At 42.1% G+C, this 20,846-nt stretch overlaps 1 protein-coding gene across 1 annotated transcript in view; it reads left to right on the top strand.

Moving 5' to 3' along the window:
* The window catches only part of CNTNAP2 (contactin associated protein 2), a 2,303,447-nt gene that overhangs the window by 2,086,213 nt on the left and 196,388 nt on the right, over nt 1-20,846 (top strand). Inside the window, exons 20-21 of the mRNA XM_078343568.1 lie at nt 1,333-1,569; nt 9,843-9,976. Coding sequence (XP_078199694.1) covers nt 1,333-1,569; nt 9,843-9,976 — 371 coding nt within the window. The remainder of the gene's footprint in view (nt 1-1,332; nt 1,570-9,842; nt 9,977-20,846) is intronic.

Below are 20,846 nucleotides of genomic sequence, written 5' to 3'. Positions count from 1 at the left end.
CCCTTGTAGACGGCCATGAAACAGAAACTATGAAGACCACAGGAGCCCTAGGGTGGCTCAGCCCTTCACAGTGAGTCCAGGGTGATTTAGAACATTGCTGAGCAAACAGCAGGGCGACTTTGGCAACAGGACCTTGCTGGCCACAAAGTGCCTAATAGCCAGTAGGCACTGCTCAGGCTCTAGGAAGAGGCTGATGCAGGAAGGGTTTCTTTCTTCTAAATTATCAATAATAATAACAATGGATACTGTTTATTGAGTATTAATTACTCTCTACTTCACAGATGAAATACCAAGGCCTAGAAAAATTCATTAAGTAACTTTTCCTGAGGCCACACAGCTATTTAGTGGTAGAGTCAAATTTGAACCCAGTTCTCTCTAACTTGGAGACATGTGATTGTAAACCCTCTGCACCAAGCCTCTAAGGACCCAGGGTTTATCCAAGACTTTCCTATGTGAGTATCCAAGCAAACTCAGGCTCAAGGAGGATGCCCCTATGAGTTCTTTGTACCAGGGATTTATTTTCGGCATGTCTCTTCAACCCAAAAATTAGTTCCTTGGTCTGAGTACGTGAAATTTTGTTCAGGGTATGTGAACTTTTTTTTATTAATACATGAAATTTTTTTCCGGTATAATGTAAGTTTCTTAAATTTTGCTATTATTTTTTAAATTGTATAGATTTCCATATGATATGGTTTGGCTCTGTCCCCACCCAGATCTCACATTGTAGCTTCCCTAATCCCCACATGTTGTAGGGGGTACGTGGCGGGAGGTAATTTAATCATGGGTGTGGGTCTTTCCTGTGCTGTTCTTATGATAGTAAGTCTCACAAGATCTGATGGTTTTATAAATGGGAGTTCCCCTACACATATGCTCTCTCTCTCTCTCTCTCTCTTGCCTGCCGCCATGTAAGACATGACTTTGCTCCTTCTTTGCCTTCCACCATTATTGTGAGACCTCCTTGGTGACATGGAGCTGTGAGTCCATTAAACCTCTTTTTTTTTTTATAAATTACCCAGTCTCCAGTATGTCTTTATTAGCAGCGTGGGAACAGACTTCTACATCATGCTTTGTTACATGCTTTTTTTTATTTTGATACAGTATGTCTTTATTAGCAGCGTGGGAACAGACTTCTACATCATGCTTTGTTACATGCTTTTTTTTATTTTGATACAAGTATTTGTGTTGATGACATAACATCTTTCTGCATAGAACTTAGTCAGATGCCCTTCCTGGAACCAGCGTTTACCCTCCATGAACTGCTGGAGAGGATATTGTATGATATCAGCATCAGACCTCTCCTCATTTTTCAACTCCCTCTTTCCTTTATAATAGATGTTGGTGCATTTTTTGAAGAAGGCATGTGGCTACGATATAACTTCCAGGCACCAGTAATCAATGCCAGAGACTCCAGCAGCAGAGTAGAGAACTCTCCCGACCAGCAGAACTCCCACCCAGACCTGGCCCAGGAGGAGATCCGCTTCAGCTTCAGCACCACCAAGGCGCCCTGCATTCTCCTCTACATCAGCTCCTTCACCACAGACTTCTTGGCAGTCCTCGTCAAACCCACCGGTAAGGACAAGGATACCAGCCTCTGCCATTTAACGTTGGGCAGATGGAATGTTCTAGCAAGAATCTATAGATTGTTCTTGGTTTGTTCTTTATTTCCCATGGGCCTTGTTGAACAAGTCACATAACTTCTTTGAACCCCATTTCTCTCTATGAAAATCAGGAAAACAACTCGCCAGCTGGGTGTGTTAGAGCAAGGTGTTAGAATAATAATGTTGGTGAGGCATGTTGTGTTCTTTACAAGAATACTATTGCATGAATAAGGGGTGGGTTTGTGTGTGTAATGATTATTTTTCCTTCTATTAAATAAACACATTTGGCTGGACACTGTGGCTCACGCCTGAAATCCCAGCCCAGCCTGGCCAATATAGTGAAACCTCATCTCTACAAAAACTACAAAAACTAGCTGGGTGTGATGATGCATGCCTGCAGTCCCAGCTACTCAGGACGCTGAGGTGGGAGGATCACTTCAGCCCAGGATATCAAAGCCGTAGAGAGCCACGATCATGCCACTATACTCCAGGCTGGGCAACAGAGTGAGGCCCTGTTTCAAAAAAAAAAGACTAATAAAAAATACAGAGATTCACTCCTGTGCTAAACAGAGATGGGATTTGGATGAGTAAAATTAATTTTACTTAAATCAATTTTATCCTAATTTGTGATCGTATACCGGTAGGTTGCTACAGAGCATTTGAACTTTCAATAGAAATAGAAAATCAGAAATGTTTTCATTCCCAATCCCCTCAGAACTTTACATTCACAAAATATATCACCATCATAAAAGTTGCTTAAAGCAGGAGTTTATTTTTTTTTATTAATTTTTTTTGTGAGACAGGGTCTTGCTTTGTTGCTCAGGCTCGAGTGCAGTAGTGTGATCACAGCTCACTGCAGCCCTGACCTCTCAGGCTCAAGTGATCCTCCCACCTCAGCCTCCCAGGTAGCTGGGACCACAGGCACACATCACCACTCCCAGCTAATTTTTTAAATGTTTTATAGAGATGGGGATCTCACTATGTTACTGGGCCTGGTCTTGAACTCCTGGACTCAAGCTATTCTCCTGCCTTGGCCAAAGTGCTGGGATGACAGGCAAGAGCCACCATGCCTGACCCGGGGGTATATTTTTACTTGTAATATCTTGGGCCGTCTTGGTCATCAAATATACATTGAGCCAGAGAGGATCTGGGTACATCTAAAACCGGCATCCTGATGAGAATGTACAAATGCACTTGTGACCCTCAACAGTGACCTCTGAGAGACGTCCAAGAAGCCCTGAAGTGTACAAACTTGCTGAACATGGAGAAGTCCATTTCCTCTCTGAAAATGAACTCATACATGCTTAAGGTTCTAAGATCACTTTTTTTAATTAATAAAAATATTTTAAGAGCATACAGGAACAAATCTCCCTGACTCACTTTCCATTGGAGCTGTAAAAGTGGGGGCTCTCTCTCCCACTGCCCACTGTTTCCTGGCCTTCAGTGATTATTCCAGTGTTATGGCATCTTAAAGAGCAAGATTTTTGGCTGAGCACTGTGGCTATAATCCCAGCTCTACGGAAGGCTGAGGCAGGAGGATTGCTTGAGGCTGGTAGTTCAAGATTAGCCTAGGCAACATAGCAAGACACCATCTCTACCAAAAATAATTTTAAAATTAACGGGGTGTGGTGATGCATGCCTGTGGTCCTAGCTGCTCAGGAGGCTGAGGAAGGAGGATCGCTGGAGCCCAGAAGTGCAAGGCTGCAGTAAGCTATGATCACGCCACTGGACTCCAGCCTGGATGACAGAGTAAGGCCCTGTCTCTAAAATAAAATAATTTAAAAATAAGAAAAAAGGAATATCAAGATTTTTTCCATGGGAGCCAGAATTGTTATTACTAACTTAATTCAGCTTGAATTTTAAAGAACAGTAAATTCTTAAACTCCCTCTCTGGGCAATGCACTGTTGCTTTAAAAAGATGGAGGAAAAAGTATGTTCCCTGGGATTTTCCCCTTCTGAAATTATTCCTAAGGAAATAAGCCAAAAGCCAGAGAAAGATTCAGTATGCAGATGTTCATCATCATGTTAATTATAAAAATAAAAATTGAAAAGAACCTGGAAGTTCAACTTTAGTAAAATAGTAAAAGAGGGAGTCAACATCTTATGAAATATCATGTATCTATTAAAATATTTATGAACAGTGATTAACGATATGGGGAAATTTTATGTACTATTATGTTAAACCAGAAAACAAAAACAAGATCCAGGCTTGGCTATGAAATATTAACTCTGTAAAAAAATATATGGATAGAAGGCCGGGCACAGCAGCTCACGCCTGTAATCCCAGCACTTTGGGAGGCTGAGGCAGGTTGATCATGAGGTCAGGAGTTGGAGACCAGCCTGGCCAAGATGGTGAAACCCCGTCTCTACTAAAAAATACCAAAAAAACAAAAATTAGCCAGGTGCGGTGGCAGGTCCCTGTAATCCCAGCTTCAGGGAAGGCTGAGGCAGGAGAATTGCTTGAACCCAGGAGGCGGAGGTTGCAGTGAGCAGAGATGGTGCCACCACACTCTAGGCCTGGGTGACAGAGCAAGACTCCATCTCCAAATATATACATATATACCAGCAAACTGCTGGTAAAAGTCAAATTTCTCACACTTCAAATACAACATGTTTTTATTAATTGAAATTTAAAGTTAGAAAAAAAAGGAAAGCATTAGGGAAAAGCATCAATAAGGTCTATGCCAAAATATCGGGAAAAAGCTACTAGAAAGTCTCCACTAAATGCCCTGGCATCACTCGCACTTCACCTGTCAAAAGCTCTGCTCACTGTTCTCCAGAGCCAGCTGCCCCAGCGCCACCCCTTCCCCTTAGACACTTGCATTCCCAAGCTCAGTGTCACTCACCAGTGCTCGGTTCTTCCCTGCTCTTGTGAGTCACCCAGGCAAACATGTCCCGTGATTGAACTCACGGTGTCCTTTTCCTCCCACCACTACTCTCTCAGGCTTCCCAGTACTATTCACATCATGATGTTCGTAGAAAATTCTTAAGTTTGAATGGTACCTGGGTCAATGAATGAGGTCATGTTTTGGAGGCCACCTGCCCAGTGACTCCAGCCGCTGTCCCCTTCTGCTGGTCTGCCGAGGTCTGAGGGGAGCCTTGCTCCTGGTACCCCGTCGCCCATCTTGAACAGCAGTAGTCTTCAGCCCATTGGCTGGGAAATTCTCTCCCAATCCATCTCTCTGCTTCCAGGCTCTCCCACCTCACCCCTTTCCACCACAGCCAGCATTGCCTTCCTTTATAGAGTGTCTTATTTTCTGTGGCTTATAACAGAATACCTGAAACTGAGTAATTTATAAAGTAAAGGAATTTATTTCTTATAGTTATAGAGGCTAAGAAGTCCAAGGTCAAATGGCCACATCTGGTGAGTTCCCTGGTGGGAACTCTCTGCAGTTCTGAGACAGTGCAGGGCAGGGCAACGCTAAGCATGCCAGCTCAGGCCTCTCATCCTCTTCCTATAAGACACCAGTCCCACTCCCATGAGAACCTGTTAATCCATTAACTCATTAATCCATAAATCTGTGAATGGATCAATCCATTCATGAGGACAGAGCCCTCACAATCCAATCACCTGTTAAAACGGTTCACCTCTCAACATACCCACATTGGGGATTAAGGTTCAACTGGAGTTTTGGAGGGGATATTTAAACCATAGCAGAGGGATATTGTTTAAAAGCGATCTAGTATAATATCCGTATTAAACACTCAGTGGTGCCTCAGTTCATCAAAACCAGGAGAGATTCCCCAGTCCCACAAACACTCAATCAAGACCCACCAACCTCATGAGTAAGAGCTTGGTCTGTAGAGCTAGACCATCTGGGTTTGAGGTCGGCTTTGCCTTTTGTCAGGTGTCGTGGGCAATCAATTGGCAGCTCTCTGCTTCCATTTGTTCATCCATAAAATAGTGTCTCCCTCACAGGAGTACTGTGACACTCAAATGACGATAAGCACATGTCAACAGTCATTATTTCCCAGGTCCACATTTTGATACATATTCAACACCCCCTATTCTTTGTTTTCAAGAAACTCAGTACCCCTCAAACACTCTGTGGTCATCTGTGCCCCTGACTTTGTGCCCGAAATGCTCCCTTACCTAGAAATGCCCCATCTTCCTCTCTAGCCAGACACCTGCCTTTCATTCTAGGCTGAGATCAAGTCCCACCTCCTTGCAATGACTTCTCCTTGCTTTAAACTCCTCTTCCACTTATTTTCAATGTCATTTGTTTGGCATTTAATGTACCGTATTGTTATCTGTCTCTGTTATAAATATTCCCTGTCTTCCCAGAGAGATGAAAAGCTCCCAGTACTACATCTCCTGCCTACAATAGGTATCCTGTAAGTGTGTGCTGATGATAATGATGATGACCGGGAGAGAATAAATCTGTTAAGCATGTTATTTGCTGCAGCCAAAAAAGAGCAGTCCCTTCTAACTGCTTTAATTCACTTGGGAGATGAACGTCAGACACAGAAGCAAAGCACCTCAGCATTTGAATAATATTTTATTTTAATGGACAAATACCAGCAATCTTCCCACCATCATTTAGTGGTCCTCTTCTGCTATTATCTGAAAGGAATGAATACATCATTTAAATTTAATTATTCAAAATATCACCATGACTGTTTATAGATAGTCACTATGTATAAATGTAAAGTACCAACTCATCTTTTTCTGCTAAAAGAAAATAATTTCTGTTGTCATTAGGTGAAGCAGTAATAGGAATTTAAAGTCATATTTACAAAGTCCAAGAAAGGGCAGAAAAGAAAAATAAAAGAAAACAATGCTGATTTTAATAGAGCTGAGGAACATAAAGGGGACAATTACAGAGTGACAACCGAAAGGGAAATGTCCAGCATTTTGCATAATTGCCAGTTCCTCCAACCTCTAGGCCTCTGTGTGTTTGTAACGTCAGAGCCACACACACTGTCTGACCCTTACTGGGGGATGGGCATGGCTGTGTGTATTATAAGTGGACCCCACACTCGTAACCAGGCAGAAAGCCTGTTTTCAGACCTTGAAAAAAGCTGTGCTTTGCACAGGAACTAAATACACGTGTTCTGAAGAAATGAATAAATGATAAATAAAGGCAGCTGTGTATTTAAGAAAACTGATTGGGATGATATGACGTCAGAATACCAGAAATAAGGCAGAGAGTAAAGACCTAAGACAATCAACTTGTTTTTTTCTGCATGTTGCCAAACAACTGCCTGATCATCTCCTTCACTCCCAAACAATGAATTATTTTAATGCTATCAGGTAAAGGAAAAACCAAGTAAACATGGAAGGGTGGAGAGGAAAGCAGCTCAAGAAGTGGGAGCAGCATATTCAAGGTAGGGAGGAGATCGTATTTTCTAGGGAATAAGAGAAGTTCATGGTAGCTTGAATGTAAAAAGTGAGACAGTGAGTGGCAGGATTTGAAGATAAAGTAACAGAGGAACACACATCAGACAGGGCATTGCAAACTCTATTTGGAAAGTACATCTTTATTCTGTAAAGAACTGGAAGGCTCTGAAGGATTTTAAATGACCCAATAAAATAATCAATTATGCAATTTGCAAACATTACGAAGAAGAAAGTGCAGAATCAGGGAGACTGTTTTAGTTTGTTCTCACACTGCTATGAAGAAATACCTGAGACTGGGTCATTCATACAGGAAAGAGGTTTCATTGACTCACAGTTCCGCATAGCGGGGGAGGCCTCAGGAATGGTGGAAGGGGAAGCAAACATCCTTCTTCACATGGAGGCAGGAGAGAGAAGTGCATAGCAAAGGAGGGAAAAGCCCCGTGTGTGTGTGTGTGTGTGTGTGTGTGTGTGTGTGTGTGTGTGTGTGTCAGAGTTTCACTCTTGTTACCCAGGCTGGAGTGCAATGGCTGGATCTCAGCTCACCGCAACCTCCACTTCCTGGGTTCAGGCAATTCTCCTGCCTCAGCCTCCTGAGTAGCTGGGATTACAGGCACACGCCACCATGCCCAGCTAATTTTTTGTATTTTTAGTAGAGATGGGGTTTCACCATGTATTGACCAGGATGGTCTCGATCTCTTGACCTCGTGATCCACCCGCCTCGGCCTCCCAAAGTGCTGGGATTACAGGCGTGAGCCACCGCGCCCGGCCCCTTTCTAAAACTTTTTAATAAACTGTCACTCCTGCTCTAAAACTTGCCTCAATCCTCCCTCTGCCTTAAACCTACTTCTGCCCCTCGGCCGCTTTCTTTCCTCGAAGGAGGAGGCAAGGATCAAGTTTGCTGCAGACCCTTAGGGATTTGCCTTCAGTAACAGGATCCCCGTGGAAACAGCTATGAATACAAACAGAATATGCTTCAGGGCTGGTCTCTGGGGACTGCAAGAGTAAGGGGCCCCAAAATAAGGGGAAAAACAGGTGGAGAAAGAAAACTTAAGAGCGCGCGCTGGAGGCCAGGTGTTTCCAGGAGGTGAACTCGGTGCCGAATGAAGACGAGGCCTGAGACAGACCATTGCCTCTACTTCCCCAGGGGTCATGGGGCCCAGCAAGAGCAGGACCGTGAAGCAGGGAAGACAGAAGTGAGACAAAGGGCTCATGCTAAAATAGGGACGGGTTTGGAGGCAGTGAGTGTGCCCATCTCTTTTCATGGGATCCCGAGCGAAGAAAAGCAAAGGAAGAGAGGACTCACTTGAGAGTGAAATGAGGTCAAGAGGAGTAATTGTTAAAGAGGAGGCTGATTAAGACCCACCGTCTCCTGCAATCCAGGCAGAGAAGCCGGTGCAGGTGAAGCACAGGTGAGGATGAACCAGGAGCTTTGTGTGGGTGGCGCTGCCTTAGCCAGGGAGCAGGCTCCCTGTGGAATTCACGGAGGACACCGCAGGGGCCAACGGAGAGCCTGTGGTTACCGAAGTAGACACGAGTGGGGGAATTTAGATAGATTTAGGAGACAAAACTGCACGGTGCTTAGTTTAAATGCCAGAGGCAAAGGAATCTAGGATGACATGATAAGGTAAAACTCAGAAACAGTGAAGGTTTGTTGAATTTCATTTGAAAAAAAAAATAGGAAACGTAATTAACTCTTGATTTTCTAACAAATGCTTCTTTGAAATCCAGGAACATGGATTTCATGTATAATGTCAGAATGCCTAAATAAAAAAGAGCACTGTGTGTGTGTGTGCACGCATGAGAAAACTCTGGAAGGAGATACTGCCAAATATTTAGAATAATTATATTTGGTTGGTGGGATTTCAGGTGACTTTCTTTTATATTTATATTGTTTACTCTCTCTGTTTTAATTAGCATGTTTTATTTTGTAACTGAAAAATCAGACTATCAGTCTTGTTCCCCTTAAAAGAAAATGAAAGGTAACAAATAATCCATTAGGTGATTTACAGTTGGTCAAATTCTTGCTAGATTGCTGGTTCCATTTTTAAGCTGTGAGATGTCAACATGAAAATTCCAATTTGAGTAATAAATGAGATAAAATATTGATGTCTTTAAAAATCATAACTAAGATATAACAGTTATGCTGGCAGATTAACTAAAAACAGTTATGCTGGAAGGATCTACATTGTCATATTGGTTATTTTGAATATTATTTTATATTGTTGGGAAGAAGCAAGGAGAAAAAAAGAATATGCCATTGAGCAAAGTGAATATCACTGAGGCCAAAAGGGGACTCGGGGGCCTGGGAAAGCCATCTTTCCCTTTGATTTCCATTTGGTTAGTCTGTAAGCTAAAATAAAATTTATTACTTAGTCTCGGTGAGGCCACCCAAAATCCCATCTTTAAAAACTGTTGTCTATTTTTAAAATTTTATGCTCATGATTCTTTTATAAGCCCAATGTCACACTCTGCTGATGGAGTGAGAACATCCCTGCATTCTGCATTTGTTGTGTTTTTTCTTTTCATTTCACATAGTATTTCGTGGGGCCTGCAGATGTCTCCTCCCGCAGTCCTATACTGTATATGCTCTCACTCTTCCTGTCCAGGCACAATCCCAGCTTGGATCATTTAAACCATTTGCAGCTTCAACTCTGAGCCAGAGGTCACTGAAGTTCGCTGTGGGCAGATTGTAAATATATGCAAGCCTAGTGCTGTCAGCCAGCCTGGGTCAGCAGGCCTCTCAGCTCGTGAATCCAAATTCAAATCTCGAATGTTGTCTGTGGACATCCAGGAAGGGGGTAGAGTTGATTTGAAATCTAAGAGCAGGGGTTGTGGGGGATGTGGCATTAAAATGAAACTAAGACCAAACAAATTAGTGAGCTTCTTTCCTTTTTCTTCCACAGGAAGCTTACAGATTCGATACAACCTGGGTGGTACCCGAGAACCATACAATATTGACGTAGACCACAGGAACATGGCCAACGGCCAGCCTCACAGTGTTAACGTCACCCGCCATGAGAGGACCATCATTCTCAAGGTATATGTACGTGTACGTGTAAATTACGTATAACAGAGCGTTATCGTCCCTGTCCCTTGGTTTTGTTTTGAGAGGATAGAAGTGGAAGAGATGCTTATTACACTTTCTCCTACAAGTGCTTAACTAGTGAAGTAGAAATATACATAATTCTGACAAGGAAAGACAGTGATGAAGTTGATGACATTTTTTAGGGGGAAACAGAATAAATGTTTATTTTGTATAGTCTTTCTGGTTTTCCCAGTTCCAGACCCACATATCTATCAGTTTACTGTTTTTATCCGTTGCACCATCTTTCTTCACCAAGCTCTCAGACGTCTGAAACTTATCCTGTTTCCCAGCAAAGGTTATTTTGGTTTCTCTGACCCACTTCTTTCATTACTCCAACACAATACAAAAAGCTGTAATTTTTTTTTTTTCACTCTGCAGAGTCTTTGCCTTAAAAATCCTCAAAACAGTCTTTCCCCAGAATCTCAGACTCTGGTTGTAGGCTTTCGGCACACAAAGGGATGGTTTTATTATGCCACTCAAATTTTATTTCAGATTCATTGATGACCCCTGCCCCCACCACCAATTTTTACAGTAAAGAAACCAGCCTGGGAAACACCATGAATAAAACATAATGTGAGAAGGTCTCCCTGGGAGCTAGGCCAGGAGATCAAGGATGGGAACTGTCACTGCATTCTCTAGAAGGAGTTCAAAATAGATACCTGTCAGGAGAAAGAACAGCAGGAGGACGCTGTTTTGTCAGTAAAGTGGAGTGTCATTTGGCAGGGGTTCAGCAGCCTCTCAGACCTCATTCCGATTCGGCTGGTTGCTGTGGGAAGTTCACGTTGCAAAGAAAAGGCACAAGCCCTGTCTCTTCCGAGCACGGGTGGATGTCAAATTCATAACTTGATATGGAGTTTGCACGTGGCCTTTAGCAGTAAATGCTAGAGGGCATTTTAAGGAGGGGTCTTTCCTAGGAAACTGACACACGCTGTTTCAGCCTGCTGCACCATCAATCAAAGGTGGCGTAATAACGTTCTCTCATCATGATCAACGGAGTCCCAGAGCCAGCACGGTGCCTGGCACACATGAGGGGCGGCAGATTCCTTATGGAGTAAACCAAGCCCATCTTTAACCAAGTTTTAGTCAGAGAAGCCAGCAAGTCCACGAGACCGATGGTTTTATACCGTTTCATCAACATTGTCTTCCTCGGCTTTTGATTAGAGACTTCAATTTTAAACCACCCAATATGTCACCTGTTTTTAAAAAGGTGACGTATGTTGCCATTTCACCATTACAAAATGATATTAAAACTTAAATAAACCTGAACCATCAGCTTTTCAGACAGTATAACAGTGGAGACACACCACAGCCATAGAATCATATGGAGTTAACTCTCACTCTGCCACAGTGAATTAGAGAAGGACTTGACAAAGGGGAGAAGAATGGATGATTTTTAAAAGGTGGGGCTTTGGAGGCACAAAAAGCCAAAGATCTAGATAGTGGAGAAGCCAGAGACCTCCAGAGAATCCAGGGGAGGAATGGGTTTGGGGGAGGGTCTGGTTCTATTGCTCAAGATTCCTTTGGATGCAAATGATCGAAAAGCAATTCAGAAGTAATTTGTTGGGGAAAATTTCTAAGATAGGTCATAGAATTATAGAATTTGAAAAAGATAAAAACAAACTTTGGGAAGAGAATCTAGGGAGCCTGGAGAATTAAAACTATGGACCAGAATACCACTGGGTTTCTCTCTCCCTTCCTTCCGTCCGTCCGTCCGTCCCCGCCTTTCTTTTCCATTCTCATCTCTGCCTCTCTCTGAAGCCTAGATTGATTAGCTCTTACTGCAAGCTCCATCTTTCACATATCCTGGGGCACAGTCACAAGGCTCCTGGGCTCATGTCTTCCCAAATTTGCTACCAGAAGAAAGGGTCCCAGTTTCTTGACACTCGTTTTAAAATCCCAGGGAATCTCTCATAGGCGTGGCTGGAGTCATGTGCTCCCGTTGTTGTGTGCAAGGGGGAACAAGGACCCATAGTCCTTAATCACGCCTCTTGATTAGAGTGGGGAACTTGGGAAACTCCCTCAAGAGAACAGAACTCAGTTCCAGAAAAAGGAAGGAGACAGGGTGACAGGAGTGAAAACATTGGATGCATGATTCTGAGGTAGGAGAGGAGATAAACCTGGGAAGTACTTCCTCGATTCTGCCCTAGGTTCTGCACCTAGAGGTTCTGGGAAATCCGGCTCTCCCTCCTTCTCTATTATGTAACATTACTGACTGCACTGTGATTTCTGAATTCCCCAACCCGCGTGAGGGCAGCTAGGAAAGACATCACGGCCTGGGGAGCTCCAAATCTCTCAGCCCCAGCCTGTCCCTTCTACCCTGGGCCCTGCCCACTCCTGGGGGCAAAAGGAAAATAAAGATAGGGTGGTAGAGGGAGACAAGATGTGGCTGTCCTTATGGAAAAGCAGATACCAGGACTCCTCACTCCCATGCCCTGCTTTCTTTCAGGCAGGGAGGCCTGGCAGAGCATGGAAGTAATTCTGAAAGTGCTTTGGAACACCAAAAAACACCAATTTTTTTCTTAAAACAATCTGCAAATCCATCTTGAGAACTTGTGCAGCCTCAACTATGTGTGGAAAGAGATATAATAAAATGTTAACAGTGATCATTTATGTGTGAAGGGATTATAAATGGTTTATTTCCTCTAGACTTTCCTATTTCCTCATTTTCTATTATAAGCATGTATTTCATTTTCATAATCAAACAGAAACATGAAACAGCCATCTATTCTCAACCTATTCTGGTAGCCCCCCCACACCCCCAGTTACAATAACATATGCTATCAAAGGTATTTCAATAATTTCAAATTAACATTTACTTATAATCAAAGAACAAAAATAAGGCCCATGCAAAGATGAGTTTCGCAGTGTTATGGATGATGCCTTTGGAATTAAGTCAATGTTTATGCATTTATACATGCCCAGACATCATATAACTTAGATGTTCTTCATCAGCGTTAATGGTGTCTTTAAAAGCAGGTTTACTTTCATAGCTGGGTTTGGCTAAAGCTAACATTCAATTAATCTGCATTCCCTCAGCACACACCCTCGGAAACAGTGCTGAGCACTTGAGGGAAACTGACCTTGGATGAAACATTTGCTGCCCAAAAAACAAAGTGCCCAATCTCCACACAGATAACAAGAAGCTGACTGCAGTCGTTATCGACACCAGCGTGAACCAGAAGCCATGACCTACCTCCAGTGGCATCATTCGTGAAAACTCACAGTTGCATCAGGGATGATAGCTTATGGCTTAATGCCAGTCAAAATATAAATAAACGCAATGCAGCTAGAGAGCACCTGAAGAAGTCTGGCATGCAGTGAAACATTGTGTCGATTCGCTTGAATCCGAAAGCTAAACATTATAATCAGCAATTCCAAAGTCTTATGCAACTAGCCCTTTCATCTTTCTTTCCTTCCTTCTTGCTATCCATGTTTCTTTTTCTTCCCATTTTTTCCTTCCTTCCCAACCACATTGCACAAGGGATATAAGGGGGTTTACAGGGAGAATATTAAATGAAAGAGAGAGTTAATGGAAGTCACAAAAAGTAAGTCCCCAAGATCGGAGGAAATAGAACATGATTATTCAGGTCACAAGGGCTTGCCACTTGGATAAATTTGACTGTGAACTTCTCAGCAGCCAGAAGTATGCAACCCATAAGGATAAACTAAGCCAGTTCCTCTCTAGAATTGAAACTTTCCTTACTATATCATTTTTATTTTATTTTATTCCATCGATTATATTTACTGCCATAGAAAATGCCCATAGCATATGCCACTTTTGCAATATCACATACACGGTAACAGCTCACAGGTATTGATGCTTACTATCTCCGAGGCAATATGCTAAGCACTTTATACACGTTTTCTCATTTGTCACAAAAACTTTATGAAGTATGTGTGGTCACATTGCCATCTGATGTGTTTTGGAGTGTGCCCTTGTCTAAATCTTATGATAAATTGTAATCCCCAGTGTTGAAGGAGGAGCCTGGTGGGAGGTGATTGTGTCATGGGGGTGGATTTCCTCCCTGATGTTCTTGTGATAGTGAGTGAGTTATCATGAGAGCTGGTTGTTTAAAAGTGTGTGGCATCTCCTGCTTTGACCTCTTCCTCCTTCTCAGGCCATATAAGACGTGCCTGCTTCCCCTTTGTCTTCCGCCATGATTGTAAGTTTCCTGAGGCCTCCCCAGCCATGCTTCCTGTGGCTGTGGAACTGTGAGTCAATTAAACCTCTTCCTTATAAATTACCCAGTCTCAGGTAATTCTTTATAGCAGTGCAAAAAACTAACATACCATCTTAGAGATGTGAAAACTAAAGTTCAGAAAGTAAGATGCAACCTACCCAAAGTTAGAAAGCAGTAAATGGCCACAGCATAGTCAAACCCAGGTCTGTCATACTTCAAAGTATACACAGGCTCTTTACCCTTACTTAATAGATAGATGTCTGGAAGGATGTTCACAAAATTTTAGAAGTGGATACCTCTGGCTGGTAAGAAATTAAGTGATATTATGGTTATTATCATAAGATTGTTCAAAATATGCAAAAACACAGAGAATAATATACCATATGCAATGTGCCCACCATTGAAACATTACAGATTTTGACATTTTGCCCTATTTATTCAGATTGCTTTTAAATGCAGCGATAATTGAGAGCCCTCTGTCCTCCTTATTACATACTGGGCTCTGAGAAGAGTCAGAGGCAATGCCTTCAACAGTATTTCTGCAGACGTATTTGTTACAAGGCTGTTAGATGCTGAAGCTCCTTGGGAAAATCAAGCAAAGCTTCAAAATGGAATTCAGCCCAAATAAGTCTGTAGAGAGTGAGGTAGAACAGGATGATGGGCAGATGAAGAGGCCAAAGGCTGAGATGATGCAGCTTTCTGATATTTTGACCTGATCCAAGGATAAAACTAGCTGGAAAATAATAATGAACAAACACATGTTCTTTTAATAATTATCTATGGCAATCACACATTTTTGGGTTTAGATGTACGTTAGACAATAGAGAGTTCAGGGATATATTCTCTGGCACAGATATTCAGAATCCATATTCTCTGAAAATCAAGTGAACAGATGGTAAGGATGTATCATTTTGGCTTTCATCTAACTCGAGGGCCATCCTGTCTTTGCCAAGAAGAAGCTAACAGATTTCCTGGAAGCAAAATAAGGCCTTTTCTTAGAAAATAATTCTGGGTCCTCAGGAACAAATGATGATTGGATCCCCAAGTTCTTATACCAAAAAGAGCATGACTCTGATTATTTTCATTGGGAATTTTCAAAACAAATGTTCAAAGACATCACTGAATTCTGTTCCTTAAAATAACGTAAGCATGGTAATTTCTTACCTGCTACTAATCAGAGGTTCAACAAAATTGTATAAAAACAATTGCATCAATTGTTAATTGAACTAGGTATTGTAAATAAATCTTAAGAATTGTCAGAGTAGTGTTAAAAACATTAGCAACATGTAGTGTGCTGGGCGCTAAAGAAGTAGAAGGGTACAAATATTAGGATAATACCAGTTGCTCTACAAATTAGACCCCAAATCTCCATGTCTTAACCCAATAAAAGTCTATCTTATATCAGATATATTTTCAGGAAAAGAAAGTTCTGTGGTTTCTGGCAATGATTAAATTGTGCTTGGCAGTCACTCTGAGGACCTGCCACTGCCACCAACTTCCCTGCTTCCCCAGCCCTCGATGAGGTCAAATTATTGTCCGTTATTCTCAAAACCCTCCAGGGCTCCATCCTCTGGGAGGCTCTCCCTTGTACTTCATCAGCCATGGTGTCCTCTGAATTAAGTGCCACGGAGAATGTGTTTCTTACATGTATGCAGCCTTAAGGCCCATTTCCTGCAGGTGCAAATTACACAAAGGGTTTTTTACACTCATAAGCCTTTTATGGACTAGATCTGTGCTTTCTTTTCCAATACAATTCCCTCAAAACCCCAGGTGGCTTCTGATCTATTTGCTTCTGGTCAGTTTCATGTGCTGGTAAATGCACCCTAAGCTCTTCCCTAGACATCAATCTTAGACCTACTCAATCATTTGCCTCCAGGTTTCATGCCCCCCATCTAGGTAATGGGAGCTACTTTGGGGCCAGTGGACACAAAAGGCTTGGGTAGGAAGTGAAGACCCTTAATTTAAATGTTACCCATGAGGCTAAGTCGGTTTGCTAAACAGAAATCTTACTGCCCCATTGTTGGTCAAAGCTTGACCAACAATGCAGTGTCATTTCTTACTTTCTAGTGTAAGGCTCTAAATATCTAGACTTTTCTCTATTCCTTTCATTGATGATTGGAAACTGGTGAATTCTTTCCCAAACTCATCTGTTCCTTGACATGAGCGACAAAAAGCAACTGACGCACCTGACCATTCTGCATCTTCTGAAGTGCTTTCCCTAAAGCTGCTGAGGCACTTAGTCTGCCTTCCAGGTTATGTGAGGTGATAGTATTACAAAATATTTTGTTGCATACTGTATTAGTCTGTCTTGCACTGCTATAAAGAAATACGTGAGACTGGGTAATTTATAAAGAAAAAAATGTTTAATTGGCTCACAGTTCTACAGGCTGTACAAGAAGCATAGCAGCTTCTGCCTCTGGGGAGGCCTCAAGGAGCTTAGATGGTGGATGGCAAAGGGAAAGTAGGCTTGTCTTACAGGGCAGAAGCAGGACTGAGAGAGAGAGGGAAAGTGCCACATACTTTCAAACAACCAGAGAACTCACTCTCCTTACACCTCGCTTGTTATCACAAGAACAGCACCGCAAAGATGGTGCTAAACCATTCGTGAGAACTCTGCTCCCGTGATCCAGTCTCCTCCCACCAGGCCCCACTGTGGACACTGGGAATTACAATTCAACATGAGATCTGAGCAGGGACATGTGTCCAGACCATATCACATACCATTCATCTAGCCTCTGATACCCATTCCTGCACCACCTGCCACCTTACCACAAAGCCAATGCTACATATTTTAGGTTTCTGTTATAGCAGTGCCCTGCCTCAAGATACCAATTTATGTATGAGTTAGGGTTATATTTGCTGCTATAACAAAAAAATCAGAGGCTTAATACAAATAACTTCTTTCCCACATAACAGTAAAATGATTTCTTGTTGGAAACCGTGAGCAATATATAAATGGGCTGATTAAAAAAAGGTGTTTGTACTAATATCCAAAAATAATAGAGTAAAATATATTGTGGTTCTGTGCTATAATTATAAGGCCTTGAAGGAAGGATAAGGTATTAACAGGTGAATGGGGGACAAGAGAGGACATGGAAGAATATCTGTTAAGGAAGAGGAGAAGGAGTGGGAGGATGTGTATTCCGAAAGAGAACATAATGTTAAACAAAGATACTAGCAGAGTAACTATTTCATAGGTTTCCTCCTCTTTCTATCTCGTGAATAGAAAAGACCCCTGGAGAAGCCTCCATATAAAATCTTACCTGGAGAAATAGTCTCACTCTGAAATATGTAACATCAAATGCTCCCAAGTCATTATGAATGAATATTGAACGCCGTGAAGTCAGTAGTCTGAGGCACATGCAGAGTCGTGTCAAAAATTCTTGGAAGAATTTATCAGCAGCAAAATGAGGGTAATTCAATTACAGACTCCTAGGGCAGCACCCAGTGTTAATGGACATGAAACATGGGTGAGCAGGGGAGCCCCAGTTCACTACTTTCCGTATGCAGAAAAGTGTACAGTTGTAAGGATTTTCACATAACCTCCTGAAGCCCAGAGAAAATCTCTCTAGGCTTGGGACAGCCTTCATGATCATGCTGGGTAGTGCTCAAAGCCCTTTCATACATATCAAAACACTTGCACACATTGCCACTCTCAGCCTTATGATCTAGAAATAGATGGTGCTGTTAGTCCCACTATTCACATGAGAAAACAGAGACTAAGAAGCCCCAGTGACGAATAAGGTCCCAGTGCTCACAGAGACACGCTCTTACCTAGAACTCAGCTAACCAGACACCGTTTCCCCACTTCATTGGCTCTTTATTGTCTTTGCAAGCAGGCAAGAGAAGCAAGCTCGCCCCTGTTCATTTGCCTTATAACTTTTGAAACTTTTTAAAATGTTTACAGAAAAGTAAGTCTTTGGAGGATTCATGTTTTCTTTGGAGTCATTAAAAGAAACGACTTTATGGCATTTCCTACGGGGTCATAAAATCCTAATTTTTATAATCAAAGAGAACTAAGAGGTCCAACTTTAAGGCTAGTGTTTTTACGGCACACAGTATCATACACCCATAAAAATTCCATCTCATTCTTTGAGTAAACATGAACATAACCTTCTCTCTATTTAAGCATCCTTCTCTTCCGTAGAAACATGGGACCCAAAATGAAATTAGATACTAAAGCTCAAATAAATTATTTTAAAATGCGTGCCTTTATTACCCTTGAACTTTCTGCCAACAAAGGACAATACTAAAGAGCATGTGGATGTAAGCACTCCTAAACATTTTCATATCAGAGGCTGTTCAAGCCTTTCTTAAAGAAAATAACCCCGTTTGGAAGCATTACATTTTGTAGGGATGTCAGAACAAAGAAAGAAAGTTGACCTAGCTAGCCTAGGGCAGTGCTCTTGAAATTACGTTTACTGTAACTTCTTCCCATTGACTAATTTCGTTTTTATCTACCCTGGATGATAAACTCGCAGCCTGGGTTGTACAATACAAGCATGCTTGACAGAAGGCAGGCAATCGCAAGAATAATGATGAGCCATTTGCTCTCTCTGGCTCCTTCCCTCCCAGAAGCACTTTTACCCATTCATTGGCTCTTTATTGGGATTCTCAGCAAGTGTATTAGTACTTAACTTTCCACTTTAATGGAAGACTGACATGTATAATTCTATGGAGAGCATAGGCCAATATTTTATTAGTTTCTCATGGTATGTCAATGGTTTGAGCCTATTGAAATGATACAGAAGATCTATGGGAAGAGAAGAGAGAGGGCTACATATGTGGGGAACTTGCGCATTAATCTGGTCTGTATATGAGTCAGAGTTGGTTATTTCTTCCATATTTCTATGTGTCCAGAGAAGCCTGTTCACAATTGAGACGCACATCAAAAACCTCATGATCTCATTAGCTTTCGTTATGTCTCATCCGGTTTTGGGTTGAGCTGTGTGTACTTGGCCCCCGAGAACGTAATTGAGTGGGTTTTCATTATTTGGTTCAGAAAGTAGCAGTATTTGACAAAGTGTTTCAGAAAGGGGGAAACCAAATGCCCAGCTATCAGATCCTCAGATTCCTCTCCCTCCCAAGCACCTTCCAACCAGCTTGAAGTTTGAAACTCAGGCCACATCCACACTGAGAGGTCCGGGCAGCCTGTATGCAAGGATGTGGTCCCTGGGAGTGCGGTGGAGGTGTGTGGTGAAGTCCCTCCTGAAGCAGACAAAAGGTGCTCAAGATGTCCAGGACTCTTCTGTTATCAATGTACTCTTCTTCTACCTAAAGCCACATGGGAGCCCTAAGAATTTAAGATGATGATGTCTGATTGGCATTCTCTTACTCCTGCCTACCACTAATCCCTCCACATGGTGAGAACGTTCCAAAGAGCAATCGTTTCTTAAGCTTGATTTGGATAAAGCCAGATGGTCACCAGAACCATTCCATTAGGCCATTTACTGATGTGGATTGCAATTAAAATTAATTCAACTTTAATCAAAATAACTTTGAGGAGAACAAATATATGCCGAGTAGCTACGATATAAAAGAAATCTGGATAGATGATGATGAGTTGGTGGGGCAGTGGGTGACTCATTAAGGGATGAATAAATCAAGGATAAAAGTACTTTGTACTTTTTACAAATCAAGGCATTTGTATTCTGGGAGGGGAGAAAAGATGTGTCCATTCAATATGCATTTTGTCAGATAATAGAAACCTGTTCCACCTAATTCTCCTCTAGAAGACAGTTTGACAAGTCTCCTTATCAACATGTAAATAATAAAAAGGTTATCCAGCTGAAGAGAATATTAGCAGTTAGGGGTGATGATAAGGCCATGGCACCTAACGAGATTTCCCTTTGAGGACAATTTCAGTGAAAGCAGAGACCCCATGGATTACCAACTGTTGAATTCAGAGGTTGTTAGTAAGACATAAATTAAAAAAGAGTCTTTAATGAGAGACTACCTTATTACTCTAGAGTTCTCTAGCGGGACAGAGCTAGTAGGATAGATGTATATCTAGAGGGAAGTTTATTAAGGAATATTGACTTACACCATCACAAGGTGAGATCCCACAACAGGCCATCTGCAAGCTGAGGAGCTAGGAAACCAGTTCGAGTCCCAAAACTTCAAAAGTCGGGAAACCAACCGTGCAGCCTTCAGTCTGTGGCCCAAAGTCCAAGAGTCCCAAAGCTGAAGCACTCGGGAGTCTGATGTTTGAGGGCAGGAAGCATCCAGCACTGGAGAAAGTTGAAGGGCAGAAGATGCAGCCAGCCCAGTCCTTCCACGTTCCTCTGCCTGCTTTTATCCTGGCTGCACTGTCAGCTGATTAGATGGTGCCCATCCAGATTGAGGTGGGTCTGCCTCTTCCAATCCACTGACTCAAACATTAATTTCCTCTGGCATCACCCTCATAGACAAACCTGGAAACAATACTTTGTATCCTTCAAGTCAACCAAGCTGACACTCAGTATTAACCATCACACTTACTTAAATAGCTCTGTGTTCTCTAGCAAGTTAATGAAATCTCTGGTGTCTTAATTTCTAAAATAGGAGTAAGCCCACCTTTTCTAACGCAGTTTGTGTATATTCAATAAAATACAAAAATATCTATATCTAGCATAGTATATGACCCAATAAAATGTCAGTTT

This window comes from Callithrix jacchus, chromosome 11 (genome assembly GCF_049354715.1).
Source record: "Callithrix jacchus isolate 240 chromosome 11, calJac240_pri, whole genome shotgun sequence".
Classification (NCBI taxonomy): Eukaryota; Metazoa; Chordata; class Mammalia; order Primates; family Cebidae; genus Callithrix; species Callithrix jacchus.
This window is presented reverse-complemented; position numbering and strand designations above follow the sequence as displayed.